Source organism: Impatiens glandulifera, chromosome 5 (genome assembly GCF_907164915.1).
Source record: "Impatiens glandulifera chromosome 5, dImpGla2.1, whole genome shotgun sequence".
Taxonomy (NCBI): domain Eukaryota; kingdom Viridiplantae; phylum Streptophyta; class Magnoliopsida; order Ericales; family Balsaminaceae; genus Impatiens; species Impatiens glandulifera.
Genome location: NC_061866.1, coordinates 52,289,557 through 52,311,256, shown reverse-complemented (window position 1 = coordinate 52,311,256; position 21,700 = coordinate 52,289,557). Strand labels below are relative to the sequence as shown.

General features: G+C 28.3%; 1 protein-coding gene across 1 annotated transcript; it reads left to right on the top strand.

Moving 5' to 3' along the window:
- Positions 1-15,013: 15,013 nt before the first annotated feature.
- LOC124939807 (protoheme IX farnesyltransferase, mitochondrial) lies at positions 15,014-20,522 on the top strand. The gene is made up of 7 exons (XM_047480255.1): positions 15,014-15,459; positions 16,189-16,318; positions 18,255-18,392; positions 18,500-18,633; positions 19,242-19,367; positions 19,691-19,794; positions 19,879-20,522. Exons 1-7 carry the CDS (start codon positions 15,095-15,097, stop codon positions 20,232-20,234), a joined length of 1,353 nt encoding a protein of 450 aa, XP_047336211.1. The 5' UTR covers positions 15,014-15,094; the 3' UTR covers positions 20,235-20,522.
- The last annotated feature ends 1,178 nt before the right edge of the window (positions 20,523-21,700 follow it).

Below are 21,700 nucleotides of genomic sequence, written 5' to 3'. Positions count from 1 at the left end.
TGAGATATTTAAGTATTTGTTTTGTAAAACTATGTAAAAAAATATATATTAAAATGTTTTTTTGTTTAAAATTTATAAAAATAAAATAATTTAATTAATAATTAAAATTTATATTATATAATTTAAGAAAATAAAATAACATTTATGTAGTAGGGATGATTGGATAGTCTCAAATATTTTCAATTAAAATCACTACCAATATTATGTTCTATTCCTAATTTTCTTGAATTTAATGAATATATAATTAATAACTAATAATAAATGTAAAAAATTAAAATTATAAAGTAAACAAATTATAAAAAACATAATTTATTATAAAACATTAAACAAATAATAAAAAATAGTTTATTATTCTTTTAAATCAAAAAATAAATTTATTTATTTCTTTAGTTAGTGATTTGATTTTTAATTTGAATTTTACCAATTTTTATTCTTTAATATATACTTAGATAACGGTGATACGACACAAGTCAGTCTTTTGTGCCTTATTAAGCCCGATACATGTAATATGAGTGGTTTTAAAACTTCATATTTTTAGTAGCAATGACTCACCTTAATTTTTTTTTTCTTTTACTTCACGTTACTCTTTTTGTCTCTTTTATAATTAGAAATTCTCCAACATTATTAACTATCAGTTGATTATATTTTGTTCTTTCCAATAAGTTAAAAGAATTATTATAACTTATATATATCTTATATATATATATATATATATATTTATAAAATTGAGTTTAAACCTAACATATTTGACCTTAGATAAAATTATTATTTTTATGTAAAAAATAACTCTATAATATTTACTAAAAAATTATCAAGTTTAATTTATTAAAAAAGTTATTCAATTATTAAAGACTTAAATTATTGTTACATAATTATTATTAATAAAAAAGAATTCATATAAACACTAAATTCAAATATAAAAGTAATAATAATAATAATAATAATAATTTGTATTATGACTCGTCAACAACTGGTACAACCCTAACATGTAGCACATAAACACTAGGGACACTGTAGAGTACAAAACTCATTTATTAAACTCTAATTTAATTTAATTTTTAACTTTTTCAAAATAAAATAATAATAATTAATTTTATTTAAATTAATAATGAAAAAAAAGAGTAAAGAGTATGGAGAGAGAAATAACCGGTGCAGTAAATCACCGCTTCATATAGATTTTGTCTTCTCGTGTTAATATGGATTGAATTCTCTTTCACAGTTTTAGATAAAAATAAAATAAAATAAATTCTTTTAACAAAAAGAAATAAAATACGGTACATTCGAGGTAGTCTGTCTGTCTACCAATACAGTTTTCCTATTCCCGAAACAAGGTTGGTTCGATTTAACTTAAATCCAAAAAAACATGATTTAATTCTATTTTATTATTATATTATTTAATTTATTATTAAAATATTAAAAATATTTTATATTTTAAATTATTATTTTATATTTTATCTTTATATTAATATTTATTAATTATTTTAACAAAAAAATTATAAATCACCTTAAAATCACCCCAAATTATTATTTTTTAAATAAGTCAAATTGTTGTCTCTAATTTAGGTCTTGTTCAAAGTATCAACAATGTATAATACCTCTGCCCTTTTATTTTATTAAATCAATATTTCATCTTAAAACGTGTTAATATAATGAGAATTTCACTCTTAAAACATATTAATGTAATTATAACTTAAAATATTTTTATAATTTAAAATATATTATAATATTTTTATAATTAAATATATAATTAATATTTCTATCTTTAAAATTTTAGAATATATATTTATTTAATATTATTATAATGTTACTTAAAAATAAAAAATAGTAGAAAAAAATAATATAATTAAATATATAACTAATATTCTATATTATAGAGTATATTATATTATATAAAAATGAAAATGTCAGAGAGTTGGGCCGGTCATAGAGGGCACTGCCCTCCTTTTGCTACAGTGCAAAAAATGAGAAAAAGCAATGATCTGCTCTTTTTTACGTTGTTCGATGGGCACACAGGTCATGTACTGGAGATGCTCTAAGTTATTTAAATAATTTATAATTCAAAAATATCATATCATTTTATTCTCATCCGTCATATTATTTAATTCATCTCGCAATTATCACCAATCATTTACACAATCAAATTATTTAAAAAGTAGACTTCCGAAAGTGATTATTTGAGAATTTTATTTATTATGTTTTTAAAAAATAAATAACTAAAAGTAAATTATTTTAATTTATAGTCGGTGAAATTATTAAAATACTTTTTTATATTTAAAATTTATAAAAATATTTTAATATATGAATTAAATTATTCAAAAAAAAATATAATAAAGATACAAGTGTTTTTAATAAAAATTCACAATCAACTTAATATCAAACCGACTCAAATTTTCTAATTTGGTTTGCTTTTGTTTTAGTTCTGGTTGGATTGAATTTTTTTTAAATATTTTAAAATATAATAATTTGTGATAATTTTTAGGAGGTGTGATTTTTTTTTTATACAAAAACTTAAATGTATTAATATATAATTATAAAATAAAAAATATTTTTATTTATGAATTGAGTAATATAATGGATAAGAAGATGATTGAGATGATGTTTGTTTTTGTTATAAATAACTCAAACCTAACCGTCTTAATTATTTTTATCTATTTGTTTTTAAATTATTAATTAAAAATTATTATTATGTTATTTTAAATTATTAAATTTCAAAAATATTTTTATTATTTAAGATAAATTATTTTTAAATAAATTATAAAAATACATTATAATCAAAACTATTAAATTAGTATTCATATTTATATCCTTTTATTTAAATAATTAATATTTTTAAACTTAAATTGAAAATTTGAAACTTTTTATTAGTAATATTTTTATATTAACAAATCTGTTTTTTTCATATAATATAAATAAAAAATCCTTAATATATTTGTATATAATAATATATTTATTTGCATGTCGTGTATTTGTATTATTGTATTTGCATGTCATTTTGGACTAGTGTCGTGGAGGCATCAACACGTATCAAAGACCATCCCTGTATGTCTTTTAAGAAATGGACAAAAATAAAAATAAAATATTTGTTTAATTTGATTTAACTTTATTCGTTGCGGCGTGGATAAGCTTGATAACATAAAGTTTATTTACATTTTAATACTCGATTGTGTAACAGTCTGATATGCTTTATTGATTCGGTTTAAATTATATATGTTCATAGTATTTTTATTTTTTTTTTCTAAACAAGATTATGTTTATATAATTGCTAATATATATCATTGTAATAGTTTAACAAATATCCATATTAATTTTTGGCTTTAGATTAATATAATACATATTTATCATTGAGCCAATTAATATTTGGGTTGGTCATTTTAATAAATAAAATGAGGATCAAAATTTAAATTATAATAAATATATATAAGACTACAACAATCATTTATTATTGACCCACTGATATATATATAGGGTTGGATCATTTTTACAAAATAGGGCTTGAAATTGTGGTTTTTCACAAGCTAATAAATATTCGTGTTTTTAGTTTAAGATTATACTTTTTTTTATTAATTAATTTATCATATTTTTAAAAACAATATAACAATTATATATATATATTTTGATATTTCCAATTATTCTCACATGTTACCTAGTTTTGAAGGCATTCAAACCGTGTTCGAGAGTTTTGAATGTATATATCTCAACCAAAATATTACATTTAAAATATAAATACGTCCAAATTGGTATATGAAAAAAGTTTTGTCTATTTGAAAAAAAGTTGAAATGACTAAAATTTTGATAGTTGAAGCTCTATACGACACAATTCAAAGTTTGAGCCTTATTTGATAAAAACGACCAAAATTCAAGCAATTAAGTCTCAAATAATAATTGGACCATTTATTATTCAAAATTAAAATGTATATTGATAAAAACACATAAGTTATGTTTTGATAAAAAATAATTATCAAAATTAATTTATTAGTTAAATATACAATTGTAATAAATTTATGTTTTTTAAGTGTATATATAATAATTAGAAAAATATATAAATAGGGAGAAATTTTATAGTACTTTTTATTGGTAAAAAGAATAAAGTTTGCAAGAAAGAGGAAAGACTTGTTACTAGAGAAAATTGTCAGAACCACTGTGTGATTTCAATTTATTTGCTTATATATTTTTCAATTAGTATAATAATTTATTTACAATAATAACTTATTTATGAAATAAATTAAATAAAATACTAATTTTCATAACTTTAATGTATCAACCTTGATTCTACTGCAAAGTTTAAGTTAAACTAAAATTACCTTTACAAAAATAAAAGGCAAAAAGATTATTAAGAATTTGTTATAAAAATTAAAATTCAAATTCATTTTTTTTTAAAAAAATTGACCGAAAAAGAATATTAATTTTAGAATATTTTGGTGATTATTTTGTGCATATGATTTTGGTAAATTTTAGCAAAAGAATTTGTAATTTTTGCATAGCTTGTTTGATTTTTGGGTGACAGTTTAAAAATTTGCAAAATATTTTTTCTTTTTACAGAAAAAAAAGTTCAAACACCTCTAACAAAACTTAAGCATTAGGTATTTTAAAGAATGAACACAAATATTTTAAATTAGATTTGTACTAAGAAGGTTATAATTTAAAGGGGTAATATTTGTCTATTGATATACTAGTCAGTATGGACTAAATCCAAATAAAATAAAAAAATTTAAAAATATTAAATTTTTAAAATTTTAAAATAAAACCATTTCATTGATTCATATTTTTACAAAACCATATAATTATGATAAAACAAACTCAATAAACAAATATTACATTTCAAATAACTCTACAAATTCTCACAAATTCTGAAATGTATTACATATATCAAAATAAAACATTAAAAAAACTAAAAATGTAAACGTTAAGAGAAAAATTTTAGATGTACTACTTCAAGACAACATCTTTTCTCACAACATTTGAAACATTCCGACATAAATTAACCAACTCTAAAATTCTATAAGATTAAAATCATTAAAAAAATTTTAGATATAGACAACAAATCAAATAAAAAAGCATAAAAAAATATTTGGAAGGCAAGGTGATCAAACCAACATATTCAAACACATGTCTATAGGCACAACGAGTTCTATTGAAACACCAAAAATGGATATTGTGGCACAATTCAAAATTCGACGTTTTACTCATTTCACAAGTTTGCTTAAATATGCAAGTTCGTAGAATTATAACTTTGATGATTTTGTTGGTTTTTGTTTGTTTCATTTATTTGGTTCGACCATTTGCTAGATAAGTTAAATTGCCTCGGCCTGAGGCGTCTTTGAATGAATAGGTTCAAAAATATATTGAAGGCCCCTAAGAAACAACTCAACAAGGAAAATCAGAGTAAACTCAAACACATTCAAAGGAGTTAACATTTGGGGGTATATACCAAACTTGATAATAGTTGAAGGACTTATTTGTGAGTTGTTATGCATAATACAACCATATATATATAACCAAGATATAGTATTGTCATTTTCAGCTTAGAATTTGATTGTGACTTGATTCATGCTTCAACTGTCACTGTAACAGCGGATATTTTGTCTAGTAGGTACACAATTTGCTTAGTTTGAAAAAACATGTATCATTTTAAGATTTGTCGCGTTATTAGATAAGAAAGCGAAATTAAAATAAAAGACGAATTCAAGCAATAGTAATCATGTAATGAATTATATAAATCAAGTGGTCCTCTTATTCACTAATTGCACCATGATTTTGAAAGTTCTCCATCAATACAATTTATTTATAAGTTTTGTTTTTGTTCTTCGAAAAAACTAGTACGTAAAAAGAAAACCCTAATTTTCTAATGAAATACTTTAGGAGAGATAAGTATCGATATTTTTTCTTAGTCGGGAAGATATCTTAAAAAATTGAAAAGATTTTAGTTTTTATTTTCTCATAATTAATACAAAATTATAATATTCTTAATTACTTGTTGAGTTTTGATTGATTTTTTTCTCCATTATTTTATCTTGAATGTATGAATACATTTTGCTACCTCCCAAACCAAATAAAAATGATCCAACCAGTTAGACTACAAATTAAATGTATTATTGAATGATATAGATATGGTAAAAAAAAAAGGTCTTTGTATGCAAATCCTATATAAATCACATCCTTTACCCAACATTTGATATTGACCATAATAAATGTTCCTTAAAGTAAGAACAGAGGAGCCAGTTTATTTGAAGTTCAAATCCTTGATTTTTGTCATATCATTTTGTGACTGCTTGTGATTTGAAATGGCAATAATATTATAGCCCACAATGAAATGTGATAGCCTTTTATTGCCCATGCAAACACTAATTAATGAAATACTGCCTTGATGGTGTGGCTGTCTTTTGCCCATAAAAGGAAGAGAGGCTGCAAGGCTGTCTTTCACTACATTCATATCAATCAATTTGGCAGCAGCAGCCCATATTTTCTATATCTTTCTTTTGCTTTTCAATCTCATATCTATCTTGTTTTTTTCTTTTGACTATTATCAGATCAATATCGAAAAATGGCTTGTCAAATGTAAGAGCAAGATCTTATTCAAAGGAGAGGTAACAAATGGGGAATTGATAAGAATGAAAGTGAAAATAACAAAAAAAACTTTAACCCCTCCATAATGTACAAATGTTTAAAAGGAGAAAGCTTTTAAGACATTAGATTTTTGCAAAACAAAACTTTATATTTTTTTAAGTCCAAATGACTCATCACACAAAAGTAGGGATATGCATGGTACCATGTTCTTGTTAATGACTGTTTCCATCAATTCAAGACTCAAAAACAAAACCTTTAATATGTGCCGACATACCCACATAAGGTATTAGTACTACCTTATTATCAAAGAATTGTAGACTATTCAATATTTTTTTTCATTTTGGGGGTGGGGGTGGGGGGATAGGATATGAAATGACATGACATCATGCTACTAGTTGGAAAATGGAAAAAATGTGAAAAGAGAAAGAAGAGAGATTTGTTCCGGTCATCGAGTTAATTTTGGATTAGATTTTGCGTAAGGATTGGTTGGATTAATTTTTTTTTCTCGAACGGTTAAGTTTTATGTTATTGTTAATGTAAGTTCTCAAGAATTTTTCAAGAGCTCTAGAGGGATCATGAGATATGGTGATCCACTCTCATTTTTTGTTTGTCATTATTATGGAAGCTCTCTAAGAAATGATAATTTTGCAGAAAACTCGGCACTCATCCGTGGAGTGAGTTGTGAGTCAAGAAGATATTATTTTGCTATATTACATTTGATTTCCGTTGATGACACGCTGGCTACTTAAAGGAATTTTAAACACCTTCGAAATATTTTATGGTTATTCGGTGCATGTTTCGGTCTTCGAGTTAATCTTAATATGTCAGACATATTTTTTTCAAATTATGTTTCGAATAGAAGAAAAATAAGGTTGGCAAATGCGTTGGGTTCAGAATTAATGATCTTCCATCAACATATCTTGATATGTCATTATGTGCTAAATGACGATCCAAGGTCTCTTGGGACCCGATTATCACTAAAATAGAAAGTAAATTGTCTAGATGGAAAAGTAAAATAATTTTGAAAGGGGGTCGACTAATCATCATTAAGAGTGTGTTATCATTTATGCTCACATATATGATGTTGTTATTCATTCTCTCCAAGAGTGTGGCGGTGAAAATGGAGAGAATAATGTGTAAAAATCTATGTGGATTTTCTAACTCGTCAATTTGTCATCTGGTTAGTTGAGATAAGGTTAAATGTTTTAAAGAGAAAGGAGGTCTAGATATTCGAGATCTTATTTATTTTAATAAATCTCTTCTATCAAAATGGTGTAGTAGATTTGCAATGGAGCTAAATAATCTTTGGGCATCGATAATTAGATGTAAGTATGGTAATGATTAATTTGGTTGGTTCAACAAAATGTCTAATTATTCAGCGGGGTGTAACATTTAGAGAGGAATTTATTCTATATGGAAAAGTTTTCGTGAGCAATCTAGATTCATTGTGGGGATGGTTATTTGATTAGATTTTGGGATGACATTCAGTGTAGTGTCAAAAGTCTAGGTACGACGTATCATGAGTTTGCTTCCATTATTATAGAAATGCTACATTTAAGGACATGTTTGATCTTCGGTCTAGTGGTTTCGCTAGCTGAATTAGATATAGAAGAAGATTAAATATAATAGAGTTTTACTTTTGGTAGGACGCAAACAAGTGTCACCGTCTGAACAAGACATTATGCTTTGACAAGATACGAATAATTTCCATGTGGGGCATTTCTACAAGTTGTTCGCTAAAATGATTACATATATATAATTTTTGTTGGAAAAAACATTAACAGTCAAAAATTTCATCCAATATCTCGTTCTTTGGATGTAGCATTATTCATGGTGGAATTCTACCAGATGATATGGGCATAAAAAATGTTATATTATGGATAGTCGTTGTCGTATGTGTCAAGAAGAGGTTGAATCAGAAACTCATTTACTTTTGCATTGTCGATAGATGATTAGTATTTGGAGTCTTTTATGGAGTATTACTGAGATTCATTGGGTGATGCTCGAGTCTTTAGATAGTTGTTAAGAAGTTTGTATTGATGTGATTGATATGATAGACCTACATATTTAGGTTACCATCACAATTATTTTTTGTCGGACTATCTGGTTGGAAAGAAATCATCGAATTTTCATTGATCGTAGTTGTCCGATGCGTATCATTCATAATACTATTATTTTAATAATTTCTGAGATTCGTTCAGAAAAATCAGTAAAGTCTGTCGGGGAGTTTAATCGTTTTCTCGAAAATTTACGAGCTCGATAATTTATTAAGTACTATTTTTTCTTATTTTTGTCATGATTTGTCGTTCTACTTAAATGATGTATTTTTATTTTTAATATTTATAGACCTCTTTAAAAAAAATATTTTTTAATTTTTTCAGTAAATATCATTTTTTTTTTTTCTCTTTCAAATTCATTCTCTTTATCATTTCTCAAAATTCATCAAATGACAATAGTGGTTTATAATAGACCAAATGTCACGAATAAGAAGTAATGCTAGCATCATATATTCAACCATTAAAAAAATAAAAAATTGGATTAACCATAATTTAGTTTCCAAACAGCCTACATTATTTGTGTATTAATAAGAGAGTATAGATCTACTTTAAAGTGATAATAATAATTCTTAAACCAATAAATTATAATAATAAAAAATAGAGAAGATTATCATTGTATATGAGTAATTATTGAGTCACAAACTCACAATTCACAAATTAGCCTACCTTTTTACTTTAGTGCAAATCCAACTCTCAAGTGAGTGGAATGCTCGTGCATTCATCATTAATACTAAACGTAATAATAATAATGATCGATCTACTTAAATAAATAGCATTTACATTTATTTTTTTATGTTTATAGGGATAGTTACTTTTAAGTTAAATCTGTCGCAATCAATTTAAAATAGAGAAAACATAAATAACATAAATTGTCTATTCAAAGTTCATATCAAACATAATTAATTTCATCTGATTTTGTCTGAAAGGTATTAGACAAATAAAAACATGTTTCTAAATGTTCCATACTAATTTTTTTAAGACCATTTTATTTCTAATTGCTTCCTAATTTTTATAAATAAATAAAAAACTAATTATATTTTACTTTTTCTTCATTCTATTTTAGACCTTTCTTTTTGTATGTACATCATATTTATTCAGGTCAGAATTCATTACATTCTTCTAACCATAGAATGAATTTCCAAAGAAGAATTGTGGTGAGGTTTTGTAGTCGTGCAAGAAATGTGGTCTTATAAATAATAATAATAATAATAATATATATATTTATATATATAGATATTTTCATGACAAACAACTGTTATTACCGGGGCCATGGATATGTGAAACCAAACATATCTAGATCTAAAGATAAAAAAAACTTGGATAAGCATGTACTTGACATGCATGCCGGCAGGAAAGGTTAAAAAAAAAACCCTAACTTTATTTGCCCACAGGTTCAATCTTCAACCAAACCCTAAAGACAAAAAAGAGACAGAAAAAAAGCATTCATGCCATTGCCAGCCTGATCTGATTAATCCAGTTGCTCTCTTTTTCTATCTATCTATAAGCTAGTGGAAGTAGAATCAAGATATAAACTGTTTTTTTTCTTTAAAAGGAGAATATTTGAATAAGATATCCACAATAAGACAACATGATGATGCATATCTGGTTTTCCATATCTAAAGATGGCCTCTGACAAAGCATACATCTTTTCAGTTTTCAGGAGTTTTAAATATCATTAGCTAAACCCAACAATTTAACTCATAAGAACAAGTTTAAGACTTATTTAGTATCTTCAACATAGAAGAAGGTAGAAATAAATATATATTCATATTGTGATGTTGGCTGGACATTTATAAATATAATTTTCATAGCTCACATTTTATTTTATTGCACACTATTAAGTCTATAGACCAAGCAAGGTTAGTTAATCCGTCGGTTGGATTTCCTTGTTAGGTGATGACTCTGGATAGGATATAGATATCAGCTCCTTTCGATATGCCTCTTTTCCATCCCCTTTCGCAGTTTCAGATAGGGTCTTTTTGTTTGGATCATTACCTGGAGGTTGATTCTCAGGAAGACGATAGGAGATGGCAATAAGTGATTCCCTAGTAGCATCATCAGAAACCTCTTTTTCAGATTTGTGCTCCATTATACTTGGGTTATAATCCTGCAAATATTGGAAAATGTGGAAAAAATTCATTATACACATTCCTCGTCTAATTTGTTATTAATATGCATTTTATTTTCAGGCCAATAATTATCAATCTCCTCTGTGCAACTCAAGAAACATGTAGAACTCCTTCCAAAACAGTTGAACAATAAGGGGTAGTGCAGCTTGATACATTTATATGCAAGTGATTTAATTTGAATGTGAGAAACAATTACTATGAGATGAGATTAACATATTTCAAGTGAACTTGAGAAAAAGAAATGGAAACAGTCAAAAAGATACTCAAGTGGAAAGAGTCTTGCCTAATATAACAAAGGTCTCAGATTTGATTCCCACTAAGAACGCCTTAAATTGAAGTGGGGCGTGTTAGCGTACTCCTGAGAATAAACTATGGTTAAAAAAAATCCAGTAGACTTGCAAAACATGATTGTAACAAAGACACATCAGAAAACCCAAAAACCGGAAGGAAAAGAAACTTAAGGTATAAGATGACAAAGAAACCGAATTCAAATGTTATGGCTTCACAACATGCTGACATGCATGTAAGATGAAAGCTAAACTTCAAGTTTGCCCTATTCCTTCTTTTATCTTCTCACAATCTAACAAAAACCTAATCCTAACAAAATGATTTGAAATATATATATCTGGAAGTGCAACTCTGTACAATTCATAAATATTGTTTTCTATCTATATGGTATCACAACAGTCTGAAGAATATTAAGTTAGCTCAAAAATACTCTAGGCAAAAGATTGTTTTTAAGGAGGATCGGAGAATCAAAGTATTCACTAATGCAGATTGGAGTGGAGGTACTATATATCTACACATGTCTGGGGTTTTAGTCACCTGGATAAGTAAGAAACAATTAGTGGTGACAATCAGGTTTAAGATTCACTTAGAAATTTGTCAAATTTATGTAAGACAATAAGGCAGCCATCGGTATTGCCAAAAAGCATGTTCATCACAACAGGACCAAACACTTAGAAAATGATAAATACTTGATTTCAGAAAATGTTCTAAGAGGATATGTAAACTCTCTTATATTCCTTCTCACAAACAAATCATTGACATATAAGGAATTACAAAGAGCCTATTAAAATTACTTTTGATGAATTGTGTGATAATATAAGGAAATATGGAATAGTAATTATGTACAATTTATTAAAATAATAGACAAAACATTCTCCCAGTACTATTTTCTAAACTAAACTTACAAACTTTATTTTATTCCTTGTTATTTTATCTCTTCATGATTAAGGAAAGAAACTGAATATTCCTTACAAGTATACAAATTGTATCGCTAAAATGAAATCATGTGGAAAAAGAAAAAAAAATCTTCTCATAACTCAAGCCTTCATCATAGGTTAAACAAGACTAATTATTTGAGAAAGAAACTGAAAACATTCACACTCAACATTCCATATCCAATACCCAACAGCATTAAAGAACATTGAGAAATTTTAACAAGTTTAGAAGACACCTCCCCTATGCCACAACAATCGATTCAATAGAAAGATCATAAGGATATGTTGGTTTTAGTAGTACTACAAGCTAAGTCGACATTCATAATGCTTTAATTGTTAGCACAACACAAACATCATGATGAAAATATTCAGACATAACGTTAGCTACAATACTGATATAAATAAATTCAGGAGATTGAGAAGACACTTCAAGAGAAGATACAAATAAATTACCTGCATAAATATCTCAAATTTCTTTATCCATACCTCCATATTCGTATTTGTAAATTTATAGGCTTCTACTTAAAACGAAATACAAATCAGCTGTTTTATTTCTAAGTTCAACAATCCACTAATGATGAAGAACAACTACAAGCAGTAGATTAAAAAGGCAAATGCAAGCTGCTCATGACAAACTAATCCCATCAAACCGCCCAATCTAGAGTAATACTTTTCGAACCAAAAATATGTGATCAATCATATTCCTAATATAAAAGGAAGAGCTCCTAATCCTTCAATCAATCAATGAGGCATAAGTATTAAGCCTCTAACATCCATGAGTTCTTATTGTGCTTTCTGAAAAATCAGATAACATAGTACAAGAAAATCCCACCCAGCATAAGGAAAGAGGGTCAAATAGCAACACTGAACTAGCTTATAACCAAAGATCAACTAATCTCCTAGACTTTCAAAAGATGATAATCATCCAAACCTGAAACTTTATTATTAAGCCATTCATCTTGTCTTTATGAATCTTTTTGGAAGCTACCCACCAATCACTAGCCTTCCAAGAATTGAATGATTCATTTGTTCATTGACTACAAAGCTTAAAAGGCATGCTATTTACAATTACCCATGTAGAAGATTTGACATCCCCAACTTGACTTTACGATAAAGATGATGAATTTCATTACAAAGAGAAAGATAGATAAATAGATGAGAAATACAAAACAGAGTGAATAATAAAAACAAAAACTGAAGTACAATAAAGCGAATTAAAGCAGCAAAAACCCAAATCCAAACAAGATGAAATCTAGAGATCTAAGATCTGGAGAGATACCAAAAAGAAGCGGGCGTTGTTTGAACTGAACGTTGAGGCGTAAAGCGGGCACTTTATCTTTCTTGTGTGGATGGTGGAAATTATTATACGAATTGGGGTCTGACTTCAACGATGATTCAGCGATCTAGCTCTATCTTCTCCCCTTTTCTCTCCTTATGCGAAAGATTTATGGAATCGATGATAACCTACTTGGACCGGACGGCTAGAAAAATCATACCAAAATAATCAACTCTGCTAAAGAAAGAAATAAATAAATAAAAGCAATATCTTCTGTATAGAATATAAAATTCTTCAATTATTTTATAATTAATCAATTTAAGTGGTATAGGTATAATATAAGTCTATCAATTATTTATTTGATGTTGGAATAAGAAAAGTTGTTTTCTTGGGTAAGAAAGAATAAAGATTACTTAAAGTGAATAAAAGGATATTTTATATAAGTAGCAATAAATTCTTACATTTCTAAGTTTTCATTTTTTAATATTAGTCAACGCACTGAAAATTATTACAATTAAACATAAACATTGGAAATTATTTATAGTATTTTAAAATAAATTTGGTTTAAAATAAAACTATTTTTCAAATATAAAAAATATATATTTATCCAATGTCCCTATCCAAAAAATCAAATTTCAAAATATATTTTTTCACCAGTAACATCATTATACTACTCAATTTAAATATTTTTAATACATATAATTCTGTCAAATCTGTTCTCACAACATACTTTAAAATGATTGTCAATAGTGATTAGTTGAGATTTGAACATTAATTTTGAATGTCAAATATAAATACTTTAACATGATATTTAATTCAATTGATAATTTTATATATGTATATATTTTTTATGTAATATATTAATTTGTGTAGTAAGAACATGTTATTCATATTAATTTATACTTTTATAACTATGTTATACAAATGTGAGAATTTAACTTTAGTTCATGGTATATATTAATTAAAGTATAATGATATAAATAAAACATAATTTATGTTTTAAAAAAGTTATATCCTCCACCGTTAAAAAAAATAATTAAAAAATAATATAAATGCAATGTCTCAAGTTTATCATTTTTTTTAATTTTAAATATAAAATTTTATTAGTTAATTGGTTAAAATGTTATATTTGTATTTATAAGTTTAAGTTCAAAAATTATACTATTAGTTAAAATCATTTTATAAATTAAATTGTTTTATGTTTAGAATCAAATGATACTACATTATTTTATTATTTTATGAGAACTTGCTTATACATTATATGAATATATTTTATTTTAAATAAATGAAAGAATTAGTAGAGTTTTTTAAAACCATGTTTATTCATATAAATTACTATCAACTCTATAATATTTTTTAAAATTAATTAATAATCAATTCATATAAATGAATAAGATAAAAAAATACATAAAAAACTATTAATTAATTTAAATATTTAATAAACTTGTAGTAGACATCTATAATTGAAAAAAAAAAATCAACTACTAAAACTATAATGTATAAGTTTATTTAAAAATATTAATTATTAAATTATTTATATATAAAATAATAATAAAATGTTAAGAAAAAAAATTACTTCCCAAGTTCTATCTAGTATCTACAAAATATATATATTGAAATAATAAATAACTAAATAAAATTCCGAACAAAATAAATTATTATAATTTCTTTTCTATGAACCCTAATTTGCTCTATTATTAATTAATTAATTATTATTATTTATATTTTTAATAAAAATCTGAATAAAGTAAGTTGTCAACGGCGGCGGCGTCTCATCTTGTTCGTTGATTCACCAATCTCGTCTGCTCCGATCTCATATGTCGCTTCGGCTTGCTGTTCTCGGAGATGTGGAGAAATTCGCGTAACTTTTCTCTCAGGCTTGCCTTCTCGCCCTTATCGAATCCTAATCCCAAATCCACTTTCGTCTTCTCTGGCCTTTCTTCTTTCAACTATGGCGTCGGAATCGCTGGATCGGTCACTCGCCCTGAGTTTTACTCGGCCACCTCCACTGCAAAGCCTATATCTTCAGGTCGGTTGATAGAAATTCCGAAGATCAACGGCGTTGGAACTCCAAAGTTCGCTTCTTCCGCTGCGGGCATCATACATGCTTCCTCTGCGTCGGAAGCGTCGGTTTCTGGACTCAGAAGTGCGGCGAATTTCGCTCGGTTTTATGGAAGGTGCTATTATGAGTTGTCCAAGGCCAGACTTAGGTGAGAAATTTCGAGATTATTGTGTTTTCTGTGTTTTTTACATGTTGAAACATTTTGGTGAATAAGTTTAGGATGCTTTCCAATGGATGGTTTTAGGTAGTTTTAGACACTAATTGGGATTTTCCACTAGCTCATCTCAATTTATCCTGAAAAAAGAACCAGTTTTTTCTTTTGTTATTTCCTTCCTAGGTTTATCAGGAAATGGTCTTAATGTTTGTATAGGGTGGAGAATTGTTCCGCCAATCTATTGTGTTGTATTGAATACAGTGAATGGAGAGGAAAAGTTAGGGGCTTGAGTTCATTTCCAAACAACCATTTATGCTATGACAGACCTTACTCTGTTTGGGTACTAGTATATGATGCTAAGAGATAGAACCATTTCTAGAATATATTGCCAATTTTTTTATTTGTGGAAATTGCAATGGAAACTAGAGGGAAATGAAATTAAGGTGGAAACAGCTTGGGTCATTTTGCTTCAATGACTGTACATTATTCTGGTCAATATAATGTCTAAATGTTCATTAGCATTCTCTTGACATTTTACAAGTAGTATCTTTAGCAACGAGCTTTTTTGGATTTTTGCAATTCTTTAAGCTCTCATTTCTATATATTTCATGCTTCTTCCTCCTCATAATGATGGAATGCTTAATCCTTCTCTAGAACCATTACATATGATTCCTTTCTATTGGATGTGGTGCATTAAGTATCTGTCATATGTATCTTTTGCAGTATGCTAGTTGTTGCTACCTCTGGAACTGGATATATTCTTGGTAGTGGCAGTGCCATTGATTATTTTGGTCTCTGTTCCACATGTGCTGGAACTATGATGGTCGCAGCATCTGCTAACTCCTTAAATCAGGTTTGAACTGTTTCAAAGTTGTCAAATTTTCTTTATTAATTTTTAAAGAGCTTACATGTTTTAATTGATGTTTGGAGTTTTCCTTCTAGCATGACTTATCACGCTCTTAAAATATACATACTCAGGTCTTTGTCCTGTACATATTTTTACCAGCATGCTCAACTCAATTTCCGTCCCTTTCACTTTCACAATTACTAAGTTCAAAATCGAATATATTATAGAATTGGTTGAAATGAGGAAAAAATTGTGTAAATTTCACATTGAGGTAAGTCATGTATATATAGTGTACAGTAGTATAAGAATAAGGTAGATTATTTGGGTTAAAAGACTAAATATTCTTTGTATTTAATATTTAAAATGTATAATGAATAAAGAGTAGTTTGATATTTTGGTTTATGATTTGATTAATGATGGTATAAGGTTTAAATCCAAATAACCCTTTATCAAACAAGGCCCGTTGTAGATAAAATGATAGTCAAGCTCCATTATGCTTTTTTTCTAGCTTGGAAGATAGGATTAGCCACTTAGAGCAAGGTTGGGTGCTGAGTAGAAAAAACCAAGCTTAGTGACTAAAGAAGAGAGCCAAGTAAGCTTAGCAATTACATAGATGACCTTATATTCACTCCAATTGGAAGATTAATCAATAGTGGATTGTTTCTTTGAAACCTAAGAGACAAGAATAAACAGTAAAACCATTGTGCCAAAAGACTTTTTTCAGTGAAATTTAAGATAAAGTACTTTTCCAAGAAAGAAGTAAAACCATTCACGAAACGTCTGTAATCTAGATGGCCAGTCAAATCACTATCAGTGAAGCATTAGTGTCAGAAAGGAGTAGAGCTAGTGAAGAACACACCTCAAATGAAGTGAATTTGAGATAGGGTAAACACTAGTGATCTACATCAGGGAAATGCATAAACTACATAACTTATTTGGCCTCTTTGGAAATGTGTCATGTTTACGAATGATTGTTTCTAGCATAGAATCACCTTCCTTGTATTTAGAAACAATCTAATGTTATAGATCACAGTTATCCTCAGATATAAACCAAAGAAATGTATGTTTTCAAATAGGCTCATTGACGAAAAAAACAATGTTCGTGCGAGTAAGTGTTAAATACTGAAGCGCCCCAACATACCCAGGGTAGCTAAGTGGTAAGAATCTTGAACTTAAGGGGTCGAGAGCTCCAGTTCAATTTCCAATGAATGCACATTGATTGAAGTTTGGGGTCGTGACGGTGGGATGCTGTGCAAAAAAAACGTTGGTCTAAAAAAAAATATATCGGGAGTGCCCAAACCAACCTAGAGTATGAAGTACCATCAGAGCGTGGTGGATCTGAGTTGGTTGTTTCTGGAAATCAGGGCAATATATGAGAAGTGGATTGCCTTGGTGTCTGCTGTTGTGATTAGGGAAGATCATAAACTGCTCAATCAGGTTGAGATCCATAAAAATGGATATGATTAGCATGCAGTATGCCAATAGTTTTGAAAAGATCATAAAAATGGATATGACTAGCATGCAATATGCTTTCTTTTTTTTGCAAAAAGGAAAAACCCTTATATTAATAATGAAAAAGATCTATAGAATTTAAATGAGACGCCAAATATATTCTGTTCTCATTTCCAAAAGCAAAAGATATACATCATAGATTTTCAGTTGATCAGCTACATTTCTAACTATGTGCGTCATGGATAACATCTGATCTGAATTAATCCTCATTCTTTGAACAATGCCCAGTTGGTGAAATTATTCGGACTCTCCTTCCATATTCTACTATGAATCAAAGTTAACATGATTAGCATGAAGTATGCTAATATATAATGAAAATGTGTCTGGCAAGTAAATCGAGCCACCTATCAATCCCTCAGTATTCTCTGTCATTTAGTTATTTACATCCATATTGTTTCATCGTTGATGTCTTTCTTGTTTGTGTTTCTAGGTGTTTGAGGTAAAAAATGATGCCAAAATGAAGAGGACAAGTCGAAGACCACTGCCATCAGGGCGTGTCAGTATACCTCATGCAGCCACCTGGGCATGTGGTGTGGGCACAGCTGGCACAGCTTTGTTAGCTATCCAGGTGATTAATTTGTTTCACTGTTTTGAAGTTAGTTTTTGACAAGCATTCCTCTTCACTTCACTAGCATTATGGAAATTTTATATTGTAACTTCCATACAAGGTTGCAGGCCAATGCATTGACAGCTAGTCTGGCAGCTTCAAATCTGTTTCTATATGCTTTTGTTTACACTCCTTTGAAGCAAATTCATCCAATAAATACATGGGTTGGAGCTGTTGTTGGTGCTATCCCACCTCTTCTTGGGTAAGTTTTACCAGAGTTATGAAAAAGTCACTTCCTTTCACAAGAACACAAATTGTGAAAGAATCATTCTTTGTATTTGTATTTTTATTTTTATTTCTTGCAAAAAAGAAAACACCTTGTATTAATAATGAAAAGGATTTACAATTTTTTTAAATAAGATGCTGAACATGCTAAGTTCTCATTTCCAAAAGCAAAAATATACATCATTAATTTTAATCGGCAAATTATCCTAAACAGCTGCACTTCAAAGCAAATATATACTTCATTCTTTGTGTTTATATTAATACATCCATGAAATGACTCCATTTCTTTTATTTTTATCGAAGTAATTCAGCATGCTTCATTGTACACACGTCTTTCATATTGAACAATCAAAAGATTGGATGTTGTTGTATTCAAAGCAATGAAAAGAAAAACATCTCTACAAGGAATTATTGTCATAGGTTAATAGAGAAATTTGTAATTTTCTGATTATGTTCTTTTGAGGCAGTTCTATTTTTTGGCAAGAATCTCTTACTGGACAGCTTTACAGAATGAATTAGCTGTGGGGTCGGTCAATCTATTATAATTCTATACTTTTGTGCCTTATTGTTCTTGGGCGTTTTTAGGTGGGCTGCAGCTTCTGGCGAAGTTACTCTCAATGCTTTTGTTCTCCCTGCTGCCCTCTATTTTTGGCAAATACCTCATTTCATGGCCTTAGCATACTTGTGTCGCGATGATTATGCTGCTGGAGGGTACGTCTCTTGATGTTTCATATATATATTGGTTACATTTCTCAAATTTTGGTTCCAAACTGTCTATCTTAAGTATAAGTTGCTCCCCTCCAAACCCAGAATAGTCTTCTTCTTTTCCTGTCTTCCATTTTCTGCCCATTCTCCATTGTCTGATGTCGAGAATTAAGGTAGGAATTAGGGACGAAATAGGGTCGTTGAGGAGAATAGTTGGCTTAACCGCTAGATGAGAACAGAGACGAACCAGTTATTCATTCGCATTAAACTGATTAGTAAATTATGGTGAAGCACAAGTCAGTTTTTTTTTTTTTTTTTTTTACTTTCAGATTCAAAATGTTCTCTTTTTATGATCCATCTGGCCGACGAACAGCATTAGTGGCTTTGAGGAATTGTTTATATCTATTGCCACTGGGGTATTTTGCCTATGATTGTGAGTAAAATTTTCTCAATGATCTCTACTATCTTTCCATTTTCTTAAAATATTGTTTCATTCTCATGAAGTGAAAATCTACAGGGGGCATTACATCCGGATGGTTTTGTCTCGAATCAACTCTGCTCGCCCTAGCCATAACAGGAACAGCTCTTTCATTTTACAAAAACCGCACAACTGAAAATGCTAGAAGGATGTTTCATGGCAGCCTTCTGTATCTTCCTGTATTCATGTCAGGTCTTCTTGCCCACCGCATTTGTTCTGACGAGCAGTTATTGGATGCACAACTCTCGTCTTCTTCAAAAGAACTGGTAGAGGAAATTGACATCAACCGTTTAAGAAAACCAAAGCATAGTTCTCAATCACGGCCACCTGTAGCATATGCATCGGCTGCTCCATTTCCTTTCTTGCCAGCACCTGAATATGCTGCCACCTTCTAAATTGAAGCGCTCGGGTTTCTTCGAGTCTGTCTGAGTTGGAGGAGATTCAGAAGACAAAATATGTTACCAGTTTTTAAGACGATCCAAGGAAATATTTATTTCATGGAGTTGGAATAAAAGTTGCAAGTGAGATGACTCGCCAACTTATAATTTGATGCGTTTATTTTGGATTCAGCTCGATAATAGAGGAATTTGATTTTGAATGGAAAACCAAACTTGGTGTATGTAGCAACAATAAAGGATTGGAAACAGAGTGAGCTATATTTATTATCAAAGAAAATTTTATTTTATCAAAAATCAAAATCAATCCATTATGTTTGCTAGAAAAAGTTGTAAAAAAATATTTTTCCAGATTCATTTACAAAATTTTCAAAATAATATTTTTAATCTGAAAATGTTTTAAAAATAATTATAATTGTGATATTATATTTCTTAGATGATATAGATATATATGTTTGGTAGAATTCATTTACAACCTAGAAGTAAAACCATGCGGCTTCACATGTTTTTAAAAACAAGTCAAGTCGAAAATTAAAATCTTCTAACCTTACTCGTTTTAATTTTCAAGCTTCTCAACAAGTTTGGCTAGTTAAGATTAATAAACAAAATCAACGAATTTTTTACCGAGTTAAGATTTAACTCATAAGCAACTCGTTTAATTTACACCAAAGTATTTCCAAAGCTTCTTTTTAAGAGTTATTATAATTTAGACGTAATTAAAAATGTGTTGTTTATAATATTTACAAATTTAAGTTTTATTTTTAAAAAAATATTGATTGAAGGGCTCATCATGTAAAGTTTGTATTATTTTCCTAGGAAAAATAAATTTAATTAAAAAAAAATATATTTTATATGTGAGTTGATAGTCAGTTCAATATTTGCTTTTAATTTATAAAATAGATTTTTGTGGTATATTTTTAAATAAATAAATTAAATATAACACTTATTATAAACAGTAATTGTCTATTGGGATGCGAAGCACCTTACCTCAAAAGCTTATTAATTTATAAAATAAATTAAATAGAAGAATAAAAGAAGAGAAATTGGGGAAGAGAAAGAGGATGATGTAGCATGACGTTATTGATTATTGGTTATTGAATGAAAAAAAAGGAAGAAGAATAAGGAGAAGGTTATTTCGATGCTATCTATACAGGCATTCCACTCATAATGACTCTAGTTTTTTTTTCTATTTGTACAGGTGGCGGTGCCTTAATGGATACAAACAATGCTGGTATGAGTAGCATCGAACTAACCTAAGGATGATTATTTCGATGTTACCTATAGAGGCGGTGCTTGTATTTTACTTATAAAATGACACATATACACAAAAGAGAAGCATCACCCTCCTTATTTGTTGATCTTTTTTTCTTTTTGTACAGGTGGCGGTGCCTTAATGGATGCAGACACTGCCTGTATAGGTAGCATCGAACTAACCTAAGGATAATTATTTCGATACTACCTATACA